Here is a 24613-nt window from a genome sequence, read left to right on the forward strand (position 1 = left end):
AAGGCTCCAGCCCTCATACAACGCTTTGCGCTCTGCAGTGCGCTGATTGGGTCCGAGAAGGCTTTCTTGACCCCTCGATTTCGGGGTTGTCGAGGTATCATGTCAAACAAAGTTTCCAGGGCCCACAGGCACACACACTTTTGCCCCGTGCTGGGCTGGTGCTCGGACCATGTTTGCACCTGTTTGCATGCCTCTCAACAGCTGATGCCTACCTCATCTCATCTCGTACAGTGGATTATCGATCATCGACCATGGCAGCCTTAAGAAAGGCATCACCGCCAGCAGTGCATCTCGGCGACACCCCGTCTACACCTGCTCGCGACGCTCGGACGCCACCTCGGTCTCCCGCGACCTCGAACACCCAGCAATACCTCCGCCCCTCCCACCCCTCTTCTCCCGCATCTACGACTTACTCTTCCATCTCGGACCACGACTACGCGTACACCTCGCAGGTGTCCCAAGCGGAGCACCTCGTATCGCCCGTCACGACGCGGGATAACCATGGGCAGGCACAGCCGCGCCCGGCATTGATCTCGCACGCGCGCAGAGGGAGCGCGAGCTCTGGGCGGTTGTTGCATCTGGGGTCGGTACATGATCTGGGGGATGGGCGGGGGAGTCTTGTGATAGGGCAGAGCAGAACGGGGACTGAGCAAGGCTCGGCAAGGTCATCTTTCGCACCGGAGGTTCCCCAGAAGGATCGCCGCGGTTTGGACGCGCCCTCCCATCCGCGACCATACCTACAGCTGGCTCCGTCCTCATCGACCGCACCGCCGAGTCGGGACTCGATCGTCTCTCTCTCCCCTACGGGCCTCGCGAGCCTCCCCTTCCCTTCGCCCCCTGCTCGAGCGGTATACTCCCCTTCACCGTCCACGCGGTCCCAATCAAAAGGCCAAAGCCCATCTGGCGGAAAGGGACCCTACCACGCTCACTCCCCACCCCCTCTTGCTCCAAACTCCGTCCCTACCTCTCCGTCCATCTACGCGCCTCACACACCCCGCAATTGGCTTCCACGCTCCCCAGCACCGTCCCTGCCCCTCTCACCCAGCTCGGCCACTCATGCTCGATACGGCGGCCCCGGGTCTCCACATCATGCGGCCCCGCGTCCTGCCCTCGACCCGCCCTCGCCGCTCTCGCTCCTTTCTGCACAGAGCTCCCAGCCGTACACCCAGCGCAGTAGCGGCGGGACCGGTCATGGAATAGGGGAAAACATCTCGTCCAACGCGCATACGTTCGGTCAGGCCTCGGCATTCCCTCCTGTCCGGACGATACCGGAGTCTGGGCCTAGCAGGCTGTCGGCGTATGACCCGCTCGCAGGAGAGATATCGGACGTGGCGACGCGGGGTTCGGCATCCCCGTGGGCTGCGAACTTTGATACACCTCCTTCGTCTGCTGAGATACGTCCATCGGGGCGGCCTGCAGGGGCTCAAGGCCAAGGCGCAGCCGTACCAGCTGTTGATCAGGCGTCCAACTCGTCTTCCCGGACGCGGTCCACCAAGTCTACGAAATCGGCCAAATCGGGACGGTCTGCTAGATCCGCTCAACAGTCGGCGAGCCGAAAACGGACGTCTGGGTCGTCGTTGGCGTATAGGCTGGCGGATATGAGCTGGACGCTGAGACCGACGTCGCCGTGGGAAGACGGAGAGGAGGGGTTACTGGAGGAAGACGAGGGTGACATCGCGGATGGAGGGGGACATGGAGGGGGCAACGGCGGGGTGGAGACACCCACGCGTCCGAAGAGAAAGAAGAGTATCCGGACTGTTCGCAAAGAGGAGCAGGATCTGGATCTCGGAAGATTGTTGGGAAGGGCGGCGGTGCTAGAGAAGATACTGAATGCGGGCAAGAGGGTGAGTGACTCCGCCAAATGTGACGATAGATGGTAGCTGATATGATCAGGTCTCGAACCAGTCTATCCGACATCAGCCCTTCCGCGCTTCCGACACTACCCTCCCTTCCGTCCCTCGTCGCACTTCACTCCAGCGCGCCTTATCGGCCATGTCCACCCGCACGATCGATACCTCCCAGTCCCACTCGACCCATCATTCTAACCCCGATGGGCAATTACCTCCGGTTCCACCCATTCCGCATTCTGGCCGCTCCTCACTATCGCTTTCTGTCTCGTCCAGCCTCGGAAAGGCGCGAATCAGGCTCGCTAGGCGGGTGAGAAGGGACGGAGAGTGGGGTGGGGACGGGTACTCCTCCTTGCCGGGGTCTGAGAGGGGTAGTCGGACACACCTACCGCTGTCTTCTGGACCGGTAGGAGCAGGAGCTGGGGAAGAGCTGGTTGTTCCCTTACCGAGGGACGATACTCCGCCTCTCCCGCCTAAACCTACCTTCCTCGGGTGGAGGCGGAATTCCAATCTCCTCGAGAAAGGCGACGAAGTGCGCGAGACCATTGGCTGCTTTGACGGACCTATCCATCGGCACGGCGAAATCATCCTCCCTCCCTCTTGCATCCCTATCGGTGCTCATCATCCTGATCAGCTCTCCCCGCTCCGGAACTCCCGAGCCAACCCAGATATGGATCGCCCACTCCCTTCTCGCCCTGTATCGACATACGATCCCTTTGCTTCGGAGCCGGAGAAGGGGGCGTACGTGTATCGCCAGCATCCACCCGCTCGGCGGTCGCAGATGGAAGGGGCGCAGCAAAGGGGTTCGAGGGTGTTGAGTTACGTTTCGACCGGTCAGGCGAGTTTGTCGTCGAGGAGACGATGGGTGATTTGGGTGGGGGCGGGGTGTCTGGTAGGACTGGGGGTGGTGACTGCTGTGCTGGCGGGAGTGTTGGCGTCGAGGAAGGAAGGGTAGAAGACGAAACCGGAGAATAACTGCAGGACGTCGAGGGGATATTGTTAAATCTAGAATCTAGATCTTTTAGCTTAGCATATCCATAGATCTAGCTATTGCTTGGAGCGCTTGAAGCGACATGCAGGGCAGGTCAGTCAGTGTTTGTACTGTCGTTCTGCACTTGTTCAAATGCGGGGACATACCCACGACGTGGATTTGGCGACGGCCATCTTGCACGTGGTGAGTAGCTCTTCGGATCCGTCAGCCGGTACAGATATAAGACGAGTTTCATGACGATACTGCGCTACGCGCGATATAGACCCCAGGCCATTCTTCAGGTCCCGCTTCGTCGCCCTGGACGGATTTCCGCATCTTTGCGCCGCTCGCCCCTAATCTTGCTCCTCCTGCGTTGACCGGCCATTCCCTTATACACTGCTTCTCGCCAGTCCCTCGGCCCCGCCTCCATCCAGTCTAGTCCCCCGCTCCCAGTCGGGGGTACTATACTCTCATACTATCGATTAATTCCATCGACGATACCGAATTTCCGCGAACGACCTTGATTGTTAGCTATACATCTTCACGGGTGCGTGTACACCATCGAACAGAAGTCAGCTTACGATCATTCCGCATGGCTTCCTTTCTCCCGCACCGAGCTCCTCGAACGCCTGGTCAATCACCAAATTGAGAAAGATGTCGAACCCTCGCAGGACGCCCGAGACTTTCCGTTCGCCTTGCAAGTGGATGAAACACCGTCTGTCCATGAATTCTGCAGCACGTCAGTCTGAAGCCCCTGGTACATTCGACAGTCACACAGGGTTGGGGATGGCCCGGGCATTTGATATTATGGATGCGAAGGAAAGTAACATACTCTTCAATTCGGGTTGAGCTGCGCGAGACATGATGAGAGATGGCTTTTGAGCGATATTTTCCGGGCGCTGTTGGGTGGTTGAGGGATAGAGCTAGCGCTGTAGCTTGTATGCGCTGTTCTTGGTGTTGATTATAGGCGTATGAGGTGGGCAGAAGGTATAATAGAGGCAGAGTGAAGCTCTTGCTGAGCAGGTGCAGGCAGGGCTAGTTTATTGAATCCACCCTATTAAGGCGGGGCGCACGGACTCGCTAGAATCAGATTCCGGCTGGTTCCGGGGGCGATTTCCGTGACAGCGAGGCATGCAGATAGAGCAGAGGCAGCAGAGACAAAGGGCAATTACCATCAACAATACTCCATACATCTCACTCAATACTACAAGCAAGATGGCCAAGGATCGCACGTCAGAGTTCCACTCCACACTAGCCTCCATCCGATCAAGGCAGGCGGTACCCGCCGGCAACGGCAAATCAGCTGGGAAAGCCGAGGCGCGACAACCTCTCCTGGGCGGTCCGAGTGGCGCCTCGGGTTCGGGGTCAGATGGGGCGCATATCTTGCGCGCACCAGGAGCGGGTGGAGCGGGTCCCAAGGCGGACGGCAAGAAGTTGAGCGAGTTTGGGAAGATGGCAGGTGGGATCGCGAAGGACATCAATGCGACGACTGCAAAGTTGGGCAAGCTGGCGCAGTGTGAGTCGCGGGCCGTTGGCTTGGAGGTGTACTACTAAGAAGTACTACGCTGACACGTCAGTGGCCAAGCGGAAGACGCTTTTCGATGACCGTCCTATCGAAATATCGGAGCTCACCTATATCATCCGCCAAGACATTGCGCATCTCAATACCCAAATAGCGGCGTTGCAGGCGTACGTTCGGACGCAAAAGGCCGGAGGTGGCGGAGGTGGGAAAGACAAGAAGTCGGATGGAAAGCAGGTGGAAGAGCATAATAGTAATGTGGTGATGATGCTGCAGAGCAGGTTGGCGAATATGGGCATGGGGTTCAAGGATGTTTTGGAACTGCGGACGCAGGTGAGCTATGGTCTGCTTGTCCGAGCCTCAAGCCACGAAGCTGACCAAGTAGAACATGAAGGCGAGCAAGGATCGGACCGAACAATTCATGCACACCGCTTCTCAATCTGCTCTTCCCGCTCCGTCAAATAGTCAGTCCCCCTACGGGTTCGTGCCGTATCAAAACTGACAGCTAGACTCGCTCCTCTTCAATCAGACTCCTGGCTCATCACGACCAGGCTCAGCACCCAGCTTCCCGCCAGATAAGAAGGGCAAAGCGCGCGCCATCCCCGATGCGGCTTCGCAGTATCCGGGCGGACCGGGCGGGTCCGGCGCGCAAGAAACAGACTTTTTGGCGCTGGATATAGATGGGGACAGAGGGGAGAGCGGGATGGTCAGGGCGGAGAATGGGGGAGGGTACCAGCAGATGCAGGTGGTGGAGCAGCAGGTCAGCTGACCAAAAGGCCATCTCGCGGAGAGCGTAGCTGACAATCCAGGACAACTATATTCAGTCCCGCTCGACCGCGATAGAGTCCATAGAAAGCACGATTGCCGAACTCGGCCAGATCTTCACCCAGCTAGCGGGCATGGTCGCTGAGCAGAGAGAAACGGTACAGCGTATAGATGCAGATACGACGGATATCGCAGCGTGAGCTGGGAACCTATATTCCAACCATCGCACTTCGCTGATACTGCAGAAATGTGACAGGCGCGCAGAGAGAGCTGTTGAAATATTATGCGTCGGTGACGAGCAATCGATGGTTGATGCTCAAGATCTTCGGAGTTCTGATTATCTTTGTACGTGTACTTTCCGGCCTCGCAGTCTCCAGGGTTCAGCTGACAGTCTAGTTCTTGGTATTCATCCTGGTCTCATAGATTATAATGCATCAGCTTATTTCCCTCATGACCAGCTGTGGATCTGCATAATGGCATAATGGGGTCTTGATCATACAACAATAGGGCAAGTGTGGGCATGTGACCCCTCTCCTTTCCAAACCCTCGCCGGCCTCCCCGCTGCCGTCGATGGCGTATGACCCAACCCGAATGCAGTCTCTCACCCGCGCTCACTCAGACACCGCTGCCACCCTCTTCTCCTCCCTTTTGAGCCTTTCCACATCGGCTCTGGCTCGTTCCTCCCTCTCTCGAGCCTGCGCTGCATCGTACCGCTTCGCCCATTCGTCCTCCGCCGCGTTTTTCGGCTGTGTTGCCTGGACAGGTGGCGCGGTCTGGCCTGTCGAGGCGGGTATGGGTGACTCGATCGGCCGGTCCTGCTTTGTTGGTTCGCTCGGCCGGGTCTCCTTGGTAGGCGCAGAGACCTTCTCCCGCTCCTCCTTCTCTTTCCGCCTCGCCGCCTCTGCCTGTTCCTTCTTGCTCTGTTCCTCCTCCACTAAACCCGCCAGCTCAGCCTCCAGCTCATCCTCGTCGATCTCAGAGGCTCCCGCCGCCCCCACAGCGACCGCTCCTCCGATCCGGATCGCGTCGTCGACCTCGCGCTGGCTCGCCAAGGCTTCAGCGAGATCTTCGGTGGTTCGTTCGACGCGGTCGGGCGAGAGGAGGGGGTTGGCGAGGATAGTCCGGAGGGATGAGGTCGAGGTTTCATATGCGGACATGACCTGCTTATTAGCTTGAACTCTCCCAGGCCAAGCGGCACAGCTCACATCCACATCGTTCTGCGCCTCATCGATGCTCCGTACCACGCCCCTGAGCTGTTCCGAGACGCCCACTCTCCGGTGTAATATCTCATCTAGCGCCTTTTTGGACCGCAATTGCGATATCGCGAGTGGACGCTGCGAAGCTGCGAGATGAGCCTTGGCCTTGGCTTGACACCTGAACATCAGCAGTGTCCCCTTGCCAAGAGTATGGCTGGCTCACCTGTTGATCTGCTGCTCGATACTCGTGATCTGCGCTTCCACCTTCTCCAGCGCGTTCAGCACGCTCACGACCCCTCGGTCGACCTCAGTGATAGGGTTCTCGGAGACTGTCTCGTCCGGCTGCAGCACCTTGATAACCTGTGTGTCAGCTCACTCCCCATGTCCATATGGGTACGGCCGATGTAGCTTACAGTCCCATCTGACACGATAACGCCCATATCCCGCATCAACCACTTGACCAGCACAAGGACATCCTTCTTGCTCAGTCTCCCTTGCTCTTCCTCCTCCTTCTTCCCGGCATCTTTGCTCGATGCTGCCGAGCTGTCAGGCAGGCAGATCTGCCCAAAAGCACGTCGAAAGGTGTCGACGTCGAAGAGTGAGTCGGTATAGGACAGCAATGGCGAGCTCTCGAAATGTGCGACAAATTTGGCCGCTGCGCTCTACGATATCAGCTGGGTCCTTTCAACAGGAAACATGAACTAGCTCACCTCGACGAGCGGCACATGCACATATTCTTTGCCCTTCCCATATGCCTTCCATAGAGCTTCTTCCTTGACCTCCTTCTCGCCGCCGAAAGGGTTCAATTGCGAGAATGCCCAGTACAGCGGCCGAGCTACGAGGCGCCTCGTCAAGCTAGCAGGGGCATGGAGCGGTGTAGGCGAGGATAGGAAAGCAGGTAAGGGATGTAGCTTGGGCGGAGCCGTCGTGCTATCTCGCTCCTACAATATCAGCTTCTATTACACGGGCCCCTATGATTCGTTGACGCACAACTACGCCTCCAAGACCTTTAGGCCGCCTCCCATCCCAATCAAACTTGCCCACAAACTCCTCATCCACCTTCAGAACAAGCCTGTCCCCATCTTTCCCGCCTATCCAGCCCGAGCGGAGCGATTCCTGAAACACATCCGCCCACCAAGTGACATTCGCGGTGTACCCTGTCGGATTCGTTAGGCGCTGGGCGGACGTAGAGGCGTAGAGGGCTTGTAAGCGGGCTTGGCTGGGCGCAGCGGCGGGCGGCGGGGAGGCGAGTAGGAAGGAGGGTAGCGAGGGGTCTGCCTTGGGCGGCATGATCTATTTGTAGGGAAGACTCGGAAGGTGAAGTCAAATGTTCAAAGGTACTGAGTTCGCGGGTTTTGAGTTTGGGTACTTAAGCTTGGGTGGCGACGCGATATCGATGACGATCCCGCTGTGCCTGGGCTGGAATGGCTTGTGGCTGCATGGAACAAATCTGAGACCAAGGGGGAGGCTGATATGACGGGCTGAGTAGGGGCGAAGTCAGCGTGTCGACAGAGCTGCATTCCGATCCAGACAAATCCCGGTTGTTCACGAAACACAGAGCAGCCATACAATCTGATACAACTACTCCTGCGGACCTCCTCGGCAATCTTACTGTCAGATCTCCTCATCGCTTGTCCTAATCATACAGGCGCCACTGGCGGTCACTACAAGTCTCACGTACTCGAGGGCTTGCTAGACGGGCTCGAGCCATGTGCCGCGCTACTAGGGCTCGAGAGGAAAACGGCGAGGCCGACGAGGATGAAGAAGGTGACGAGCCCGCCGATAACAGAGAAGACGATCTTGTTCTCCCTCTTGCTCCCTACGGTTTCAGCAAGGACACCCAGTAACTGGCGAGACACAAGCTTACTGCGAGCGGCATCGCCCGGCCCATCCTGGATCTGTACCTTGAGACGCACAGGTGGCGACTTGTGAAACTTGGACCACGCATCGTCCATGATCATGGCCCAGCGGTCGTCTACTGCGCAGCCATCCTTAAGCGCGACGGGTACGAGGAACTCAATTCGTTCGGCCGGATAGTCCGCGAGGAGGGGGAAGGCGTTCTGCACCACTGCCGTGGTTTCCTTGTTGTTTCAGTATGGATCATTTCCGGTCCGCATGAGCGAGCGCAATGGGGAGAGCGGCGAAATGCGCCCACAGCCTCTTACGTCCGTTGCAACAGCGGATAGATAGGTCAGTAAAGACACTCACCTCCCTGCTCAGGCCCAAAACCCCGATAGCGTCCTGCCGCTCCCCCTTGACCGGCCAGCGCGGCACAAAAGTATAAGTCACAGTGTTCCGATCGTCCGTGTCATCTCTCGACGCAGACACACCCATACGAGGAGGGTAGGTAGGCACCGCGTCTAGGTCGAGAGATGGCCGATTCTCTCCCTTGAAGAGGGGGGCGGACTCTTCGTCCGCGTTGCGGCGATACTCCGGCAGCTTCGACATGATCACTGATTTGTGCCGGTGGCTGGTAAGGGTTGAACGTTGAATTTGGAGCAGGATGTTCCTGTCGGTCTCACAACTATATAGATTGAGAACAGAACAAGTAACGCGGAAGAGAGATGAACGCGTTGGCAGTGGTGCTATGTTGTCCTTGGCGCACTTTAGCGCGCTTTATCGCTCCGTTGCGGCGGCCGGCGGTGCAGCTTGCAGTGGAGCAGCCGAGGAATGTGGAGTTGCCCTGAATGCACCGTCTCCGGGATCCGCGATCCGCCCAGCATCACGGCCGGAGACCGCGGGTTGACAGCGCAACGAGACTGAGCGCGGAGGATAGACGAAGACGACGCTACACAAATATAGTACATAGTCGTCCAAAAATATTTGACTTGTCTTCCACGCGCCGGCGAACGGGACCAGGCCGCCTGATCCGCCAGCCCCACTTCAGACGAGCCCTTGTTCCGTCACGCCCCACACTAGTGGCCTCCTGGTGGCGTCCAGCCAGGCGGAGGACCGAGAGTGTCCATCCCACCGCAGAGCCAGACGGTGAATGGCGGAGCGAGGAAGAGGGTGATGGCTCCGCCGATGCCGGCTGCGACTTGTATCTTCTGACGACGGTTTCCTGAGGTGTCAGCTAACTGCCGCCCCGTTCCCCGTTATGCGTGGGTCAGACTCACTGGCAGCCTCCTCACCGGGACCATCCTGGATCTGGACCTTGAGATGACTAGGCGGGGTCTTGCCGAAGCTCGCCCACGCTTCGTCCATGATAGACGCCCATCTGTCGTTGGTGACCTTGGCGCTGCCGGAGGACGAGACGCGGGAGAGGAACTCGACGCGGTGGGGAGGGCAGGCAGAGAGATGAGGAAAGATCTCTTGGACGATAGCGATGGTCTCCTTTACGTGTCAACAGGAGAAGTGCGGTGCCGCGGAAAGACAGGGAAAGGTGTCTGACCTCCTTCGTAGCGCCTAGAACACCGAGCACATCCTGCCTGACCCCCTTGATGGGCCACCTGGGCTCTAAGGTATAGGTCACTGCGCTCTTACCGACGCCTCCGTCGCCCCTGATTTCTAGCTGTTAGGGTGGCGCATCCAGCGAAGAGCGCCCATAAAGCGGTGCAGATTCGGCTTCGTCCGACTTGATACGGGTGTACCGCTGTGAATCAGGCACGCTGAGGATATGTGTTGCCCTGCCTGTGTTTGAAGAGAGGTGTAAGAGTATGGCCGTCAGTTGGGTAAGTCAGTGGGCATATATATGTAGAAGAACGAAGCGGCAATGCGGCGGTGAAGCTCAAAGGAACCCCGTCGGAAAGCGGTACTTTTAGCGCGTTTCAGATTGTTGTTGCCATGTGATCCACCCGCGTGATGTGGCCTAGCTGCACATGCATAGCGACTGTTGCTCATGCACATGTGACTTGCTTTCGGGGAGCCTCTCGCTGATCAGCTTTAGCGAGATCTGGCCGGTTTCGCACATCCAGCCGGTCCGTGACAATTATCCCCCTCTGTCAGCCGAGCCGCCACATTTGACTTTCCGACTCTTCAAGGCTACAGAAAATCTATGCATAGTAAGTGCCTGCTTTACGATGACATGCGCTTCATCTTTTGCTGTTGTACCGCCGTGTCCTGCCGATCCAAGCGAACGACAAATCCTCAATGACCCGCCACCGACTTCCGGTCCATCGCCAACTCCGTCCTTCTACACAAGTATACGATGGCCGAGACGCCTGCGACGAACGCCAATATGAAGCAAACCGCAATGATCATGTGAAGCCGATATCTCTTCTTCCCTGGTATGTCAGCAGCGCTCGCATCGTTCGAGCGAACTAACGGAGACTTACTGGCCGCCTCATCCCCTGGACCGTCCTTGATCTGCACCCTGAGGCGGATCGGAGGCGAAGACCGGAGCGCAGACCAAGCTTCGTCCCGAACGATAACCCATCTCTCGTGAGCGAGCCATTGTTGACCAAGGCCAATCAAGTTCCGCCTCGTTGGGACTGAGACCAGGGCGAGAATCTCAATGCGCTGGGCTGGGTATGCGGCGAGCAAGGGGAACGCGCTGTGTACGATGGCAATGGCTTCCTGTGAGGTCAGCGCCACTCCAATGCCTAGCGAGCAGGCTGAACAGGCTGATGAGTTGTACTGACCTCTCTGCTTGAGCCTATCGGGCAGACCGCCACCTGCCTCTTCGCCTTGATCGGCCATCTTGGCTGGACGACATACGTAGTGATCCTCTCCAAAGGGTACAGTTCCGAGCCGGATACCTCGTGATAGGAAGGCGGTGCATCGATGGAGTATTCCGGCGCCCGCTTGCCGTTGGATCTCAGGCTGTACATGGGGAGGATGGGCATGGTCGATGTGGTCTCTGAGAGTCGTCGTGATGGTTGTTAACGGGTGATAAAGGGGGAGTTCTGGGTCAGATACGTGGATGAGCAGTAAAGTTGACTCAAGCTGCGTCTTCTTATAGGGCGATCACTTGAAGAAAGGATGGCAGAAGCTGTGTTGACGCCGCCGGGAGGATCTGGGGTGACCCGGGCTGTGTCTGTGTGTCGATGTTTCAGTAAGTCTGTAGGGCTTTGTGGCTGTGTTGAGCTAGGGGAAGCCCCTTTGTCTTGTGGCGCGCCGTTTTCAACTCCGACATGATCGGCGGGAGTCAGTACGGAGCACTGTCGGGCTCAGGGAGATAGATCTAGTCGCGAATGCGAAAAAGGAAGCACTGACAGCTCGGCCACAATTGCTGCAACTCCGCATTCCTCACTTTTGGTGACGTCATACCCGTACCTGCGTGCCCATCTTTGCATTTGCCTTGCGGTGGCTACCCCGCCGCCAGACACGCTCCACCGTCTCTGGACGAGATGCCAGCGATCGGCTACGAGAGGATGCCTCGCATCCATGACCAGTTATCCCTGGTCACGTAAGAGGGGCGACCGGCCGGTGCCCGTCGATCAAGATGATCCTAGGTGCTGATGATTGCGAGCTCCTCTGGCTGATAGCATAAGTATTTAGGTCAAACGCGCCCTTGATTGGGATCGATGAATGGTCATGCGAAGTCATCAGTTCCATCACAGTACCACCATTACAGCTTTTCATCTCACAATGTCGACCCGCCGAGCTTGTTACCACCTCCCCATCTGTGACGCACAGCATCCACCGCCTCGGACCGAGCCGTTCCTGCGGGTCCAGCCGCCGGGGCTTTGACAGGACCGCTTGAGCGACTTCCAAATGCGGTCGAGGTCGAGCGGGGGAAAAGAGCTTGAAAGCGGATGGGCGTAGCGAGGGGGTTTCTACGTCGGAGACGGGTGGGGGCGTGTAGAGGGAGGAAGGTCGAGAGGAACCACCTGGACCTCAGCTATTATACACAAGGAGAGGAGTATGGGACTCACCAGGCGTGAGCGACGAGAAGGCCGATGAGTCCACAGAGCGCCTTACCGAGGCCGCCGATAACGAGGTCGAGGAGGATGTTGATAAATGGCAATACTGTGAAGGATCAGCCTTGCACTTGCGCGGAGAGCGCTCAGTCAGAACTCACAGCTAGTGGGGATAGTGATGAGTCCGAAGATAGACACCTTGAGCGTCGCGTTTGCCCGGCACCAAATATACGTCTGCGCTGCGAGGAGCGAGTGAAAAAGGAAGGGGAAGCCGAATGGGACGTTCAGCAACTAGGCGCATGAGCATGAGCATTAGGCAGCTGCGGGTCCGAAAGAGCTCACCATAATCCCTGTAGCTAGCATTATATGCATCCACGCATACTCGGCCGTATTTGAGAAGCTGTCATGATCAGCTCATGTCCTTTCCGCTCCGAGATCAAAGGCAGCTTACTAGACATCCCGCTCCATTGCTGATGAGTTTCGATAGATCAGGAAGACATCGTATACCAGAGGAAAGCCACTCCCTGATCGATATCAGCCCTGATCGCAGGAGATTATCAGGTCACAGTGACGCACCGCCGAAGAAGAAGTTGGTGAAGGGCCGCCATATCTGCGAAAATCAGCCAATTGTCACCTCTTATCTTCTGCTATAGTGGTGAAAGCATACCTCATAATGCTTGGTGACTTTCCACCATGACAAGGCTACCTACATCGTCAGCTTCGCCGCTTACGTCCTCAAGCAATAGACCTACATCTGCTGGAGATAATACGCCAAGTAGAGTCGGCCTGGCGATCAGCGACCGTGAAGTAAGCCAACAGGCGATGCGCAACTCACAAGGTGATGAGACCCGTAGCGACCAGTATGAGACGTGTCACCGGCGGGATAGCCGTGAGTAAGGATCCTATGTCGGCCATGCTGTCGATAAGAGCTGGCGGTGGATGGTGGAAGAGGCTGAAAGTTGAGGAATGTGGAGTGGTGAAAGCAAGACTGACTTCCGAAGCGATGTTCCGTTTGTCCACTACCTCTGCATCAGGCGCATATCAGACATATCGCCCGTGATACCTCAGCAGCAATTCAAACATCTAATCTCACCATGTCTGAGGCTTCGGCATCCACATCCGAGAAGCATCAGCTGCGTGACCGCAACACCGAGCTCACATCCCAAGCCAAACGAATAAAACTCCCTGCGTCCAGCGATACATCTGCCGATTTTCGTGCAGGGCCGCTAGAGAACGCATCAGCGCAGACATCTCCTTCTACAGGATATCGCGCTGTAGATGGATCGACCAGTGCATCGGCTGATGCCGGTTCATCTGCAGGGGCTGGGAAGACTGGCGAGGAGGCGCGGGGTGAAGCTTGGAGCGCCCTCGACCTCTTGGCCACTGTGTGCTATGTAAGTCACTTGGTCGATAGTCTGGCCATATACGGCTAGGGGCGGCTGTCCCGCACAGCTTCACATGGTCGTGCAGACTTCGCTGATTTCTTCAGACGTCCACTACAGCGACAGAAGATGCAGCGAATGTCTTCGGTGTGTCGTATGGAGCTCGTCTGCGGTCAACCAGTGACCAAAGCGGTCCTACTTTGGTAAGTCAGACAGGAGGATTCTTTGCTTGGCTTGTGTGTTTCAAGGCATCGTCGCTGACTGGCCAGTATCCGGCCAATGGGCGATGGCTTGAATCACCCTGGCCCCCGCTCTGGGCGGGCGTTGCTCCAGATTTTGCCCCTGTCGATTGTCAAAGATCGGACATACCGACGGGGTTCAGTTACAAAGCAATACGGGAAGCGGGGGTATTGAGCGAGGGTGGCAGCTTCACGCTCTATCCAGCATCTGTATTCTGCCCATCTGAAGAATGAATCAGACCTTTATCCGCTTTGTCTCTGTGCTGGCCAGTGCTATACCACAGTTGATCTTGCCTATAGTAGCCTGTGGCTGTTGTAGCCCCAGGAGGTTAGGTGAGATGACCTCGAAGCTGACCACGAGGCGACACCATCCGTTTAACTAATGACGAACTGGCACATCTGGCTGCCGTACTCAGTGCCAGTCTTAGCTTGTGGAGCGCTAATGATGGTTGAGGCTGGTCTGGGGTACGCTAGACTTGAAACAGATGCATTCTTATCTTTTCACATAATCACTTCTCTCTACGCATACAAACTGAAGTGTCAGCTGAGATCCCGTCAAGTTTAGATATCATCGACTCACTCATCGTCATCCGCCTCGTTTTGGAAGCTCGCACCACCCTCTTGCGTCCCTTCTCCGCCCTCGGGGAACTTGAAGTTGTTGCCAAAGCTGCGCGACTGCTGCATCGACGTAGAGAACATCTCGTATCGGCGGATATCCGAGTCTGACACGGACCGACGAGCGAACTTCATAGCCTCCTCAAAGTGTTCCCTGGATAGTTAGCTATGCCTTCCATGGGAGTTCGGAATCTTGAAGCTCACTTGGTGATAGCCGGAACGTCATCCTCCTCATTATCCTGGTCCATGATGTTGACATCCTCTCCGCTCTCGCCAGCCGCCTCGGCCTTCTCCTTGGCTTCCCGGTCCTTGCGCATGTCCGACTCGATACTCTGACGAATAGCGAGCTTGGCGGACCGCTGACAGATCTCGGTAAGATCGGCACCGGAGAATCCGGCGGTGCTCTTGGCCATGAAAGCGAGATCCACGTCGGGGGCGATAGGCGACTTGCGGAGCGCGGCGGTAAGAATGGACAAACGCGACGCTTCGTCGGGGAGAGGGATGTAGATAAGCTGATATGTCAGCTTGAGCACTTGCCGGACATGTTTTGAGTGACTGACCTGATCAAGACGTCCGGGACGGAGTAGAGCAGAGTCGATCTGGTCCGGTCGGTTGGTAGCGCCGATAATGAATACGTCTAAGGGATCAGCTCATGTTTTCACGGCCTACAAGCAGCAATAACGGCAAGCTCACTCTTCTTGGCGTTCATACCGTCCATTTCAGTCTGCGAATCAGCGCAAGCCCTTACAACTGGTCGGCCTTGGACTTACCAGGATCTGGTTCAAGACACGGTCGCCCGCACCTCCAGCATCCCCACCACCGCCACCTCGCGCCTTGGCGATCGAGTCCAACTCGTCAAAGAACATGACACAGGGCGCGGCAGCCCTGGCCTTGTCAAAGACATCGCGGACGTTGGCCTCGGATTCACCAAACCACATGGTGAGAAGTTCGGGACCCTTGATGGAGATAAAGTTGGCTTGACACTCGTTGGCGATGCTACATTGTCAGCTGTGAGACTCATCGTGTATCGTCTAAACTTACGCCTTGGCGAGCAGCGTCTTACCGGTACCTGGAGGACCGTAGAAGAGAACACCCTTGGACGGGGACATTCCGTACTTGAGGAACTTTTCGGGGTGCTCGACAGGGTACTGGACAGTCTCCTGGAGCTCCCGCTTGACCTTGTCGAGACCTCCGATATCGCTCCACTTGACGTTGGGGATCTCGACGACCGTCTCGCGCAGCGCCGACGGGTTGTTGACACCGAGGGCGAACCGGAAGTTCTCCATCGTGACGCCGAGCGAGTCGAGCACCTCGGCGTCGATAGTGTCCTCATCGAGATCAATGAGGTCCATCTTCTCTCGGATCTGCTGCATGGCCGCCTCGGAACAGAGGGAGGCCATGTCGGCACCGACGTAACCGTGTGTGTCGGCCGCGATCTGCTCGAGATCCACATCATCACCAAGCTTCATATTCTTGGTGTGGATGCGTAGGATCTCGAGACGACCGGTCGGGTCAGGGATTCCGATGTCAACCTCACGGTCGAACCGCCCGAAACGACGAAGAGCCGGGTCGATCGAGTTGGGACGGTTGGTAGCGGCCATGACGACGACATTGGACCGGGCTTTGATACCGTCCATGAGCGTCAAGAGCTGCGAGACTACTCGACGCTCGACCTCTCCGTTGGTCTTGTCTCGCTTGGGTGCGATAGAGTCGATCTCGTCAATGAAGATGATGGAGGGGCTGTTCTTCTCGGCCTCCTCAAACGCCTTGCGAAGATTCGACTCGGACTCTCCCGCCATCTTGGACATAATTTCCGGTCCGTTGATGAGGAAGAAGAAGGCGCCGGTTTCGTTGGCGACGGCACGGGCCATGAGGGTTTTACCGGTACCAGGGGGACCGAACATGAGGATACCGCGAGGGGGCTTGATACCGATAGCCTTGAAGAGCTGCGGGTGGCGGAGGGGAAGTTCAACCATTTCTCGGATCTAACGTCAGCCTAGCTCAATAATCATGCTCACCTGAGCCAACTGCTTCCTGCATCCTCCCAAATCGTCGTAGCCGACAGCGTTGAGGTCCGCCTCCTCGGCTTCCCTGTCGATCGGGTCGCCCTCGGTGTGGATGACAGTGTCGGAAGCGACAATCTCAAAGATCAGTTTGGATCGCCTTTTGCCGGCCATTGTCAACTCACACAGTACGGAGACGGGTCGACCTCCACAACCTTGAAGTCGACAGTCCTCATGCCACCGCGAACCTGGAAGACATCTCCTTTCCGGACCGGCCGGTAAGCCTCAAGGAAGTAGGGGCGGAGGTACACGTCGAACAGGTTGCCGGAAAGACCCTCAATAGAGTCGGAGAAGGGGAGAACGTGGATCCTAGCTGATCAGCGCCCGCACCTTGACGTTCGGGACCGAAGACTTACCGCTTTCCGTACTTGATATCGTTGGCGGCAGATACGTGGACCGAATCGCCGAGCTTGATCGCGCAGTTTCCACGGGCGACTGTAATGTCAGCTATGGCGTCCTATTCACCAACGCCTGAGCTGACTCACCCTTGTTCATAGCGATCTTGCCCTCCTCGATATCATCCTGGCTCAGACAGATAAGAACAGTATCACGCCTCTTCTTCCCGCGGACTGGTTTGTCAGCTTCAGCTCAAGGTCCCGCGACAAGGCCAGAGCTCAGGCTAGCTCACCGATAACAGTATCTCCTCGGAAAAGACCAAGCGCCTCCATGGTGTTGGGGTGAAGGATCGCCACCGAGTTGTCATCGGAAGGGCTCTCGTCAACCATCAACCGGTTGGCCCTGAGCAGTCAGCTCGCAGTCTTGAATTTACCTAAGACCAGCTAGCTCACGACTTCTTCTGCCTGAGAATAGCAGTGGCGGTGTGGTCATCCGTGGCCGCCTGAGGATGAATCAGCTATATCCCCCGATCATCCATCCAAGAAGACGCGCGTACCTTGGACGGATCGTCAGCCATGATGCTTGGAGTTTGCTAGGTTTCGGTGTGGAAGTAGATGGTAGGGCAGCTCTGTTCCTGCTGCTCTCTGTAGGTGTATGAGGTCTTCTGTCTATATAGGAGAAGGATAGAAGGATCAGAGAAGGGGGATCAGCAAAGGTCAAGGTGGTCAAGTTGAGGAATGGTGACGCGGCGTTGTGAACCAAGTCATGGCCGATCATTATCTGTGCACCCTGTTTAAGCCCTTTGATCGAGAGCCTTCTCCCCGAGATGTGACGTGGCCACCCCATGCATGCTGTTCAAGCGGGGACATCCCTGTAACAAGAGGGTATGAAGCATACATCGATGTATCATGCGAAGCCACCGCTGGGACGATAGCTACTCCCTGACGAACATGCACAACACAAAGGAAGAACTAATCTACTCATGCTACTGATCATTCCCCGCCAACCTGCCCCCGCCGCTTTCTCACGTCAGTGGCCTCACTCCCCATCCTCCTTGACCTTCTCCCCCTTCCCATCGTCCATGCCAGCCTCCTCCTCTTCTCGCTCACTCATCAACGGCGCCGTGCTCGCCCCCTGTTCCTTCGGCACCTCCTCCACACACACATCAATATGGTGTATCGCCGCGCCCGGACCGATCGCAAAGTCGATCTGCGATTTCGGGAAGCGGAGGGTGTGTGTTTGCGCGTGCACAGGTTCCGGCAGGTGGAAAGCCGGGATCATCCATGCCCACCCTAACGGAAGAGAGCCGAGGTGGAACTTCATCCTAAATTCCCTTCCGCGTTCCAGGACGAGATCCGACGTGGGGACGACATGGTGCGCGACAAGGTCGTCGGTCGTCTCGATGCCTGAAGGAGGGTCGACGGCGGTAAGCTTGCCGCAGGACCGGAACATCTTGTGCGTGTCATATTTCCCTTCTCCACCAACACCTCCCCACGTGATGGCCGCCTCGGATCCAGACACATCACCCTTGGCCGCCAACTCCTTGACGTATTCGTCATCGTACCGAGCGATAGACACCCATGCCTTTCCCTGTCCGCCATCGCCGCCAATGACCAGCTTGGCGATGGGCTTCTGCCATCCGGTAGGCGGGTGAAGGAAGAGCGTGATGGATTTGATCCGGATCTTGGATGCGGGATCGTGGTAGCACGCCGGGGCGCGCTGGGAGAAGACCAGGTTGACGTAGCGGCACCACCGCCGCTGACTGGGGATGGAGACGCCGCGGCCGGTACTGCTCGGCTTCATCCGCCGACTGGAATGCAGCTTGAAGACCGAGTCGACCTTGCCGTCCCGCCGGTCATACTGCCCCGAGCTCGTGATGGGCGTCTCGTCTCCGATGTCGATGGGCTGGTAGCTGTCCACCTGGATACTGGCGGACGAGTCCGTTGCCGAGATGGTAGTAGCGGATGACGCCGTGCGGGAGAGCTGGCTCGGGACCGCCAATCCACCTTCCGTTTCTGGCTCAGACGAGACCTGGATCTCGCTGATCTCGTTCCCGTGCCCCACCGCGATCCAGCCTTCTCCCTTGCGCTCCCGTCCGGCCAGCTTCGCCCGGTCCGGCTTGGAGTACGACAGCTCCATCCCGGGCGGGCCGGGCAGTTCCGCCAAGGACAGCATGTACGAGCACAGCAGTGTCCCGGAGCGCCCTTTGCCGGCTTTGCAGTGGATGATGGCTATCCGGTCGGATTCACCGGCCAGCCAGCCGGTCATCTCCCGCACAGCGAGCGGGAGCAGCTGGAGTGGTGGGGGGTGATGGTCGGGGAAGGGATAGCGGGAGACGCGGTCGTGCATGCTAGCGGAGGAGTACGCATTCTCGTAGAGGGGGCAGCTGCAAGGTCAGCTATGCCCTGCCATGTCTTCTCTCAGTCATTGCAGCCGCAACCATAGATGTACTTACAGATTCCAGACCCAATATTTCCCCTCGTGCCTCTTATCGAGAAACTGCAAAACATCGCTCTTCTTGTTCCGGTATGTTCCCGCCCAACCACTAGCGGGCCATCCCATACTACTTCATCAGATTCTGCACCTAATGGAGCGCCGTAAGACCTTACATGATGATGCGGTCCGTGACTACCTATCAGCTCAACCCTTGCATCTTAGATTCTCAGTTGGCCAACTCACCATAAACCAAATCCAAATCGACTGCGTGGTCTGGATCGACATAGCGCGCTTTCTTGCCAGATACAATCCCACGGATATAGTCGAGCGACATGACGGGGAAGCGATTGTCGTGAATGGAAGGGTAGAGGAGATGAGGGGGAGAGAAGCCTAATGCTTGAACGCACTGCAGCTGCCTGGTTGACGTTTGACGTCATCCTCCAACTCCACATTCCTCAAGACGGGTAGCCACCCAATCTCCGTGTTATCGGCGGTTCCCCGGCCGGATACGGTGCCGAAAGCGCGGGCCAGATCCAGGCGAGGACCCAGGCCACATGACTCCTCTCAAGGTCAAGATTTCGCGACTGCGCATCAGTCAAGAGAGCATTCACCCTCATCTATGATCAGACTATCTTAGAACCCTCAACATCTACCTCCTATACTCGTTCAGCCAAGACAGGGACGCGAGCGATGCCCACCTTGAAGTCTACGCGAAGGGCGACAGCTGGGGTACTGGCGCTGCTATCTGTGCTGGCTATCGTCGCGACGTTAGGGAATGATGAGCAGGGTGAGTCGCCTGTGCACTCTGTTAAGCTCATCTTGACGGGTGGCTGGAGACAATGTACTCACACTGACAGGCGCATCCTACGTACCTAGCGTAGCGGCGAGTATCCGCGAACCGGCGTTGCTGTTTGGTTCAGCGGGCTTGGGCGGGCTGATGCTTCTGTGAGTATCTCCACATGAGGCCGCGACGTCTTCAGCACTGACAGCTTAGACGGTCCGCTGGCACCTTCCTACCGAGACCATGGCGTGTCTACGTTGACAGGCTCGAGTTCTCCTTCACGACCATGCTATGGATCTTGTGGACGTGTACGTCTAACTCCTCCTCCCGTCTACCAGAATCCCAGCTGACGGACCAGCGGCAACTATGTCATTCTCCGCCGCCACCATCTCTTCAACCGTCTGCAGCATCGACAACAGCAACAGCTCCACTCCCCCGCCATGCACAACAGTCACATTCGACATGTTCCTCCTGCACAGCCTCTCGCTCGCTTCCTTCGCGTACCTCGTCATCGTCCTTTCGACGGCTCTCTCCCCTGGATACTTTGCATCTCACTCGACGAGTCTCGATGGGCTGGACGCGATGGGCGGCGAGGGGGTTGGAGGGGAGGAAGGGAGCGTGTTTGTCATGTGGGATTTGGCGCTGGGGGACTCGCCAAAGGGTCTAAGGGCGGAGCTACCGGGGCAGACGTCGAGGCCGAGCGGATACGAGACGGCGTACGGGACTGCAGGTCCCTCGGCGGCGGGCGGGGGCTCGACGGTCGAGGTGGAGCCGACGGGAATTGCAGGAAAAGCAGACCGCTTCGCTAGCGGCCGAGTGGGACTGTACGTCCCTTTGCTGGTGGCAAGTCTGGGCGTGATCGCGTCGCTATCGGTGGTGACCTTGAAGGGCTCTTTTATCAGTGCGTCAACTATCATCACCATGTGATGATGACACTGACTCACCAGGTCTGACTGCCATATCCGTCCTTGCGCTCGCTTTTGCGACAATGGTATTCACCCTATCTTTGTACGATTTCTTTGCCCGCTCTTCTCATGCAGCTTATGCTGACATCCGCAGCTTGTTTCTCCATCGACGCGATAGGTCTATCGCCAGCTCAATAGTGACCTCCAATCGTAAACGACGAGCTATCGAACTCGGCTCAATCCTCCTTCTGTTCGTTCTGTGGCCGGGTATGCCTCTTCCCGTCTTCAGTAACCCTGGACACTCCAGCTGATACCTCAGTCGCGGCTACGCTCTTCACTCTCAACCCTACCGCCACTTCCAAGCCATGTACAGCATCCAATGCGGCGTCCGTCCCATCGTTCATGACGCTCATGCTAAATACCACCGGGGAGGACAAGGACGACGACGCAACCGACCTCCTCAAGAACTGGCTATCGACTTGCAACCTCTCCCTCCTCATTCTCAGCCTCTCATGGACGTCCGCATGGCTCGCTCTCGCCCGAGCTGTCAATCTCATCTTCCCCATGCCGACCGCGTCGGACAAGCCTAGTATTGCGGTTCCCGCTCTCGGCCATCCGAGGGCGTTGTTAGCAGGACGAGGGGAGGGCCAGCCTTTGCTTGCGGGCAATGCGGCTCGAAGTGGGGAAGCAGGAGGGAGGGAAGATGTGCAGCGTCCACAGGTCAAATATGGGAGACTGGTAGCTGGCGAGGCGTTCGAGCTGGGGGATGACGAGGATTAGGCTGGCGCGCGATATATTTCGGCGCAGAGCAAAGGATCTAAGGGAGTTGGAGTTGTATTTTAAGCTAATCTAATGAAGTTGTGCTTTCTGTAGTCAATAATCTGAGTCGTATCTCAAGTGATGTTATTCCGGTCGTCACTTTATCAGTGACATCAGTCCCTGCTTTGCTGTGTCTGTGTAAGAGCAATTGTCAGATAACGCATGATCGTTTGATGCTCGTATGGTACAACTCGAATCGTCTCTATAGTCAGATGTGCGTGTCGTTATGTGATGTGTCGTCCCCCTTCCTCCATATCGGATCCTGCCCTGCCATGGTTCCGGCTCCACCGACCCGCAGCACTTAATCCTTGTGCCTGAGGTATATAGCCCCAGCTACCACAGCCACCACAAACACCGTAAAGATAGGTACAGCCTTCTCTATCAGCTCCTGCCCTTGTCCCTTATACCCGCACACCGATCCCCCCAAGCGCCCAGAAACAGAACTCACATTCTTCGGCCTGTTATCTACCCTCTGCGCACTCACCCGCTTCCCGCCCGCATCCCGATCCCTCAAAGTATCCACCGACTCTTTCCCACTCTGCGTCGACTCGTCCGATCCACCCGAAGCCGACCCCTCATCCCCTTCCTTCTCTGGCTGAGCCGTCCGCTCCCCATCTTCCGGTCGCAGCGGCACCGCCTGCTGCGTAGGCGTCGACTGACCCTCCATGCCCGACACGTCTCTGAGCGCACGCAGCGCCAGGCTGGTCTTATGGCTCGGTCGTCTTCTTTTCGTCTTGCGTCCCCCTCGACCTCCTCCCCTCATCTTCCCACCCACAACCCCGGCCGCCGATCTCTCCAGCTCGGCATCTTCATCCGAGAATTCCAACTCCTCCCCGCTTAACCGCTCATTCAACGCTCGATCCTCCACCTCTTCATTCGCACGCCGACTCGCCTCTTCCCAATCACGCACGACGCTGCGCAGTCGCTCCCGTTCCGCCTCCCAGCTCTCACGCTCCTTCTTCCACCCATCCTCCACGTGCGTCCGCCATGTCTCCCACTTCCGGTCCGACTCCGAGACCGCTTCGGCAATCCGCCCTTTGAGGCCCGTTTCGAGCGATCCGATGCGCGTGGAGAGTGTTCCGAGCGCAGCCATCGCCTCGTCGTGCTGAGCCTGGAGGTGTTGGGACAGTTGGGTCGCTTGCGACAGTTCGACCGAAAGCGTCTGGACCCGACTCGCGAGTTCCTGGTTTCGATTCGACATCTCCTGAAGACTGTCGCGAGTCGGCTCCCCATCCTCTTCAGCGCCACCATTTCCATTGCCGTCTCCATGTCCATGTCCATGTCCATTCACCTCCCTCTTCCCTGCGCGCCGCAGATCCTCCTCCTCCCTATTATCCATAACAGTCATCACGCTTCGCGCATCATCATCGTCATCCTCCTCTTCTGTCGTCCGGCGCGCAAAGCTCCGCCCCCGGTTCTCGGCAAGTAACATGCCCATCTCGCGCTTCGTCCCCTCCATCTGCTCCCTAAGCGTCGCCACTTCGGACCGTACCGACTCGGACTGGTGCAAGCTGGTCTCGAGACCGCGGATCCGGTCGATATGCGCATTGAGGGAAGATTGAGTCTCGGTAAGTTGGTTTTGCAGGGCGATGAACGCGGCGGCTTGTTGTCCGTGCGGACCGGCGAGTGCGGCTTTGGCCTCGGCCGAGTTGGAGCGGAATTGGGGAGGGATGAGGTGCGCCGCCATTCCATTCTGCGCTGGAGGCTGGGGCGTCAGCTATGGAGTCCATGTGCTGTCCTCTACGCGGACGAGTTGAACCCACCAAACCCCCGCCCAGCGTCTCCTGAATATCGCCCATACTCCCCGTCAACTCTTGCAACTCCGTCCCCGTCTCTTTACTCCTCGCCAGCTCCGTCTGCAGCTTGAGCATGACATGGTCAAAGCTCAGACCATTGGCTTTACCGCCAGAGCTCATGGCGATGGGGACGGACGGACCGGCCTGGGGTCCGACTGGAGCATGCCGGCGATTCTGGTTCTGATACTGCGCCATCTCCCTGCGATGTCAGCATAGCCCTCTATGTCCCGGAGTCAACGACACACACCTGGCGCTGATAGCTGCATCTTCGGCATTGAAGACGCAGTATACCTTGGAAGCGACTTTATGGTGGATGATTGTCCTGCTGTCGTCCGAAACGATATCTATCCCGAATTCCTGTATAGTCAGCAGATGACATCTCTTACATTGGCCAAATCCCCTGCTGAAGCGACTCACGACCGTGTCCTCACTCTTCAGCTCAAACGGCTCGCTCTCCAACCCCTCCGCCGACAACCTCTCATTATTGATGAAAGTCCCATTGGACGATTTGATATCTTTGATATAGATCTTCCATCAGCCCCCTTCCTTCTCCTTAGACCGGGAAGCTCACCTTTCCCCCTTGCTCCCAAACCTCCGCATGCAGACGCGACAGGACTTTACTGTCGAAAAAGGCATTCCGCTCGCTCGGGACAGTCTTGACGTTCGTTTGTCGTCCAATTTTGATCTACCCATCAGCTACCGCCTCAGCACAAAGAAAAGACATACACGTTGTGATTCCGGGAGATACAGCATCTTCATACTGAACGTCTCGTGTAGTGGCCACATGTGCAACGAGGGAAAGGGAGCGCCCCATGGTTGTTGCTGCTGCACCGAGGTGGTGGTAGAGGTGTGGAAATGGTTGGGCTGCATTTTGGATGGGTGGGTGATGAGAAGGGCCGGAACACCAGAGTGGCGACGGTCAAGGAGCTGGTGTTGAGCGTGAGATGCACAGGTATGTTGAAGTTGAAGTTGAGAAGCATGTCCGAGCTTGAAGCTGCTGCGAGGTCGAGTGACCTCACCGCCGCGGGACCAAACTATACTCCTTCGATTACAGGCGAGGTATGCTATATGCTGCCTATGCCCCTGCTGAGCCCTGCTGCTGCGCTATCCTGCGCCTGCTGCCCATCCACAGACCTTATGGAC

General features: G+C 57.2%; 11 protein-coding genes across 11 annotated transcripts; 3 read left to right on the top strand and 8 right to left on the bottom strand.

Moving 5' to 3' along the window:
* Positions 1–251: 251 nt before the first annotated feature.
* MKK02DRAFT_44868 (uncharacterized protein) lies at positions 252–2802 on the top strand (the record flags this gene model as incomplete). Its single annotated transcript, XM_053093124.1, has 2 exons — positions 252–1844; positions 1894–2802. 2 exons carry the CDS (start codon positions 252–254, stop codon positions 2800–2802), a joined length of 2502 nt encoding a protein of 833 aa, XP_052945941.1.
* A 477-nt stretch (positions 2803–3279) lies between these two features.
* Positions 3280–3680, bottom strand: MKK02DRAFT_27237 (uncharacterized protein; the record flags this gene model as incomplete). The annotated part of the gene is made up of 3 exons (XM_053087320.1): positions 3280–3336; positions 3399–3547; positions 3650–3680. The coding sequence occupies 3 exons, from the start codon at positions 3678–3680 to the stop codon at positions 3280–3282; spliced, it is 237 nt and encodes a 78-aa protein (XP_052945942.1).
* A 352-nt stretch (positions 3681–4032) lies between these two features.
* On the top strand, positions 4033–5524 carry MKK02DRAFT_26551 (integral membrane protein sed5; the record flags this gene model as incomplete). Its single annotated transcript, XM_053087215.1, has 8 exons — positions 4033–4156; positions 4226–4333; positions 4395–4669; positions 4722–4816; positions 4901–5096; positions 5146–5297; positions 5347–5446; positions 5498–5524. 8 exons carry the CDS (start codon positions 4033–4035, stop codon positions 5522–5524), a joined length of 1077 nt encoding a protein of 358 aa, XP_052945943.1.
* Positions 5525–5712: 188 nt separating this feature from the next.
* Positions 5713–7587, bottom strand: MKK02DRAFT_27218 (Snf7-domain-containing protein; the record flags this gene model as incomplete). Its single annotated transcript, XM_053087318.1, has 6 exons — positions 5713–6261; positions 6307–6475; positions 6521–6657; positions 6711–6959; positions 7008–7238; positions 7288–7587. 6 exons carry the CDS (start codon positions 7585–7587, stop codon positions 5713–5715), a joined length of 1635 nt encoding a protein of 544 aa, XP_052945944.1.
* Positions 7588–7970: 383 nt separating this feature from the next.
* Positions 7971–8745, bottom strand: MKK02DRAFT_44871 (uncharacterized protein; the record flags this gene model as incomplete). The annotated part of the gene is made up of 3 exons (XM_053093125.1): positions 7971–8116; positions 8165–8378; positions 8506–8745. The coding sequence occupies 3 exons, from the start codon at positions 8743–8745 to the stop codon at positions 7971–7973; spliced, it is 600 nt and encodes a 199-aa protein (XP_052945945.1).
* A 467-nt stretch (positions 8746–9212) lies between these two features.
* MKK02DRAFT_33424 (uncharacterized protein) lies at positions 9213–11081 on the bottom strand (the record flags this gene model as incomplete). The annotated part of the gene is made up of 6 exons (XM_053088713.1): positions 9213–9358; positions 9414–9630; positions 9689–9797; positions 10403–10520; positions 10572–10812; positions 10878–11081. The coding sequence occupies 6 exons, from the start codon at positions 11079–11081 to the stop codon at positions 9213–9215; spliced, it is 1035 nt and encodes a 344-aa protein (XP_052945946.1).
* Positions 11082–11821: 740 nt separating this feature from the next.
* On the bottom strand, positions 11822–13013 carry MKK02DRAFT_26243 (Der1-like family-domain-containing protein; the record flags this gene model as incomplete). The annotated part of the gene is made up of 9 exons (XM_053087163.1): positions 11822–12068; positions 12114–12207; positions 12260–12389; positions 12441–12498; positions 12550–12618; positions 12671–12708; positions 12766–12804; positions 12851–12884; positions 12934–13013. The coding sequence occupies 9 exons, from the start codon at positions 13011–13013 to the stop codon at positions 11822–11824; spliced, it is 789 nt and encodes a 262-aa protein (XP_052945947.1).
* A 1225-nt stretch (positions 13014–14238) lies between these two features.
* MKK02DRAFT_44874 (P-loop containing nucleoside triphosphate hydrolase protein) lies at positions 14239–17310 on the bottom strand (the record flags this gene model as incomplete). The annotated part of the gene is made up of 14 exons (XM_053093126.1): positions 14239–14251; positions 14300–14488; positions 14539–14846; positions 14895–14971; positions 15028–15058; positions 15105–15330; positions 15376–16319; positions 16353–16475; positions 16523–16706; positions 16754–16832; positions 16883–16966; positions 17026–17135; positions 17186–17235; positions 17290–17310. 14 exons carry the CDS (start codon positions 17308–17310, stop codon positions 14239–14241), a joined length of 2439 nt encoding a protein of 812 aa, XP_052945948.1.
* Positions 17311–17771: 461 nt separating this feature from the next.
* Positions 17772–19503, bottom strand: MKK02DRAFT_27644 (uncharacterized protein; the record flags this gene model as incomplete). Its single annotated transcript, XM_053087377.1, has 4 exons — positions 17772–19119; positions 19189–19296; positions 19343–19361; positions 19413–19503. The coding sequence occupies 4 exons, from the start codon at positions 19501–19503 to the stop codon at positions 17772–17774; spliced, it is 1566 nt and encodes a 521-aa protein (XP_052945949.1).
* A 356-nt stretch (positions 19504–19859) lies between these two features.
* Positions 19860–21635, top strand: MKK02DRAFT_33427 (uncharacterized protein; the record flags this gene model as incomplete). The annotated part of the gene is made up of 6 exons (XM_053088714.1): positions 19860–19956; positions 20027–20114; positions 20164–20258; positions 20309–20851; positions 20898–21122; positions 21175–21635. 6 exons carry the CDS (start codon positions 19860–19862, stop codon positions 21633–21635), a joined length of 1509 nt encoding a protein of 502 aa, XP_052945950.1.
* Positions 21636–21975: 340 nt separating this feature from the next.
* On the bottom strand, positions 21976–24340 carry MKK02DRAFT_27698 (putative cell cycle arrest in response to pheromone-related protein; the record flags this gene model as incomplete). Its single annotated transcript, XM_053087383.1, has 7 exons — positions 21976–22052; positions 22119–23379; positions 23438–23669; positions 23718–23827; positions 23888–23998; positions 24042–24155; positions 24197–24340. The coding sequence occupies 7 exons, from the start codon at positions 24338–24340 to the stop codon at positions 21976–21978; spliced, it is 2049 nt and encodes a 682-aa protein (XP_052945951.1).
* Between the last annotated feature and the right edge of the window lie 273 nt (positions 24341–24613).

This window comes from Dioszegia hungarica (assembly GCF_025882075.1).
Source record: "Dioszegia hungarica strain PDD-24b-2 chromosome Unknown MKK02contig_8, whole genome shotgun sequence".
NCBI lineage: Eukaryota > Fungi > Basidiomycota > Tremellomycetes > Tremellales > Bulleribasidiaceae > Dioszegia > Dioszegia hungarica.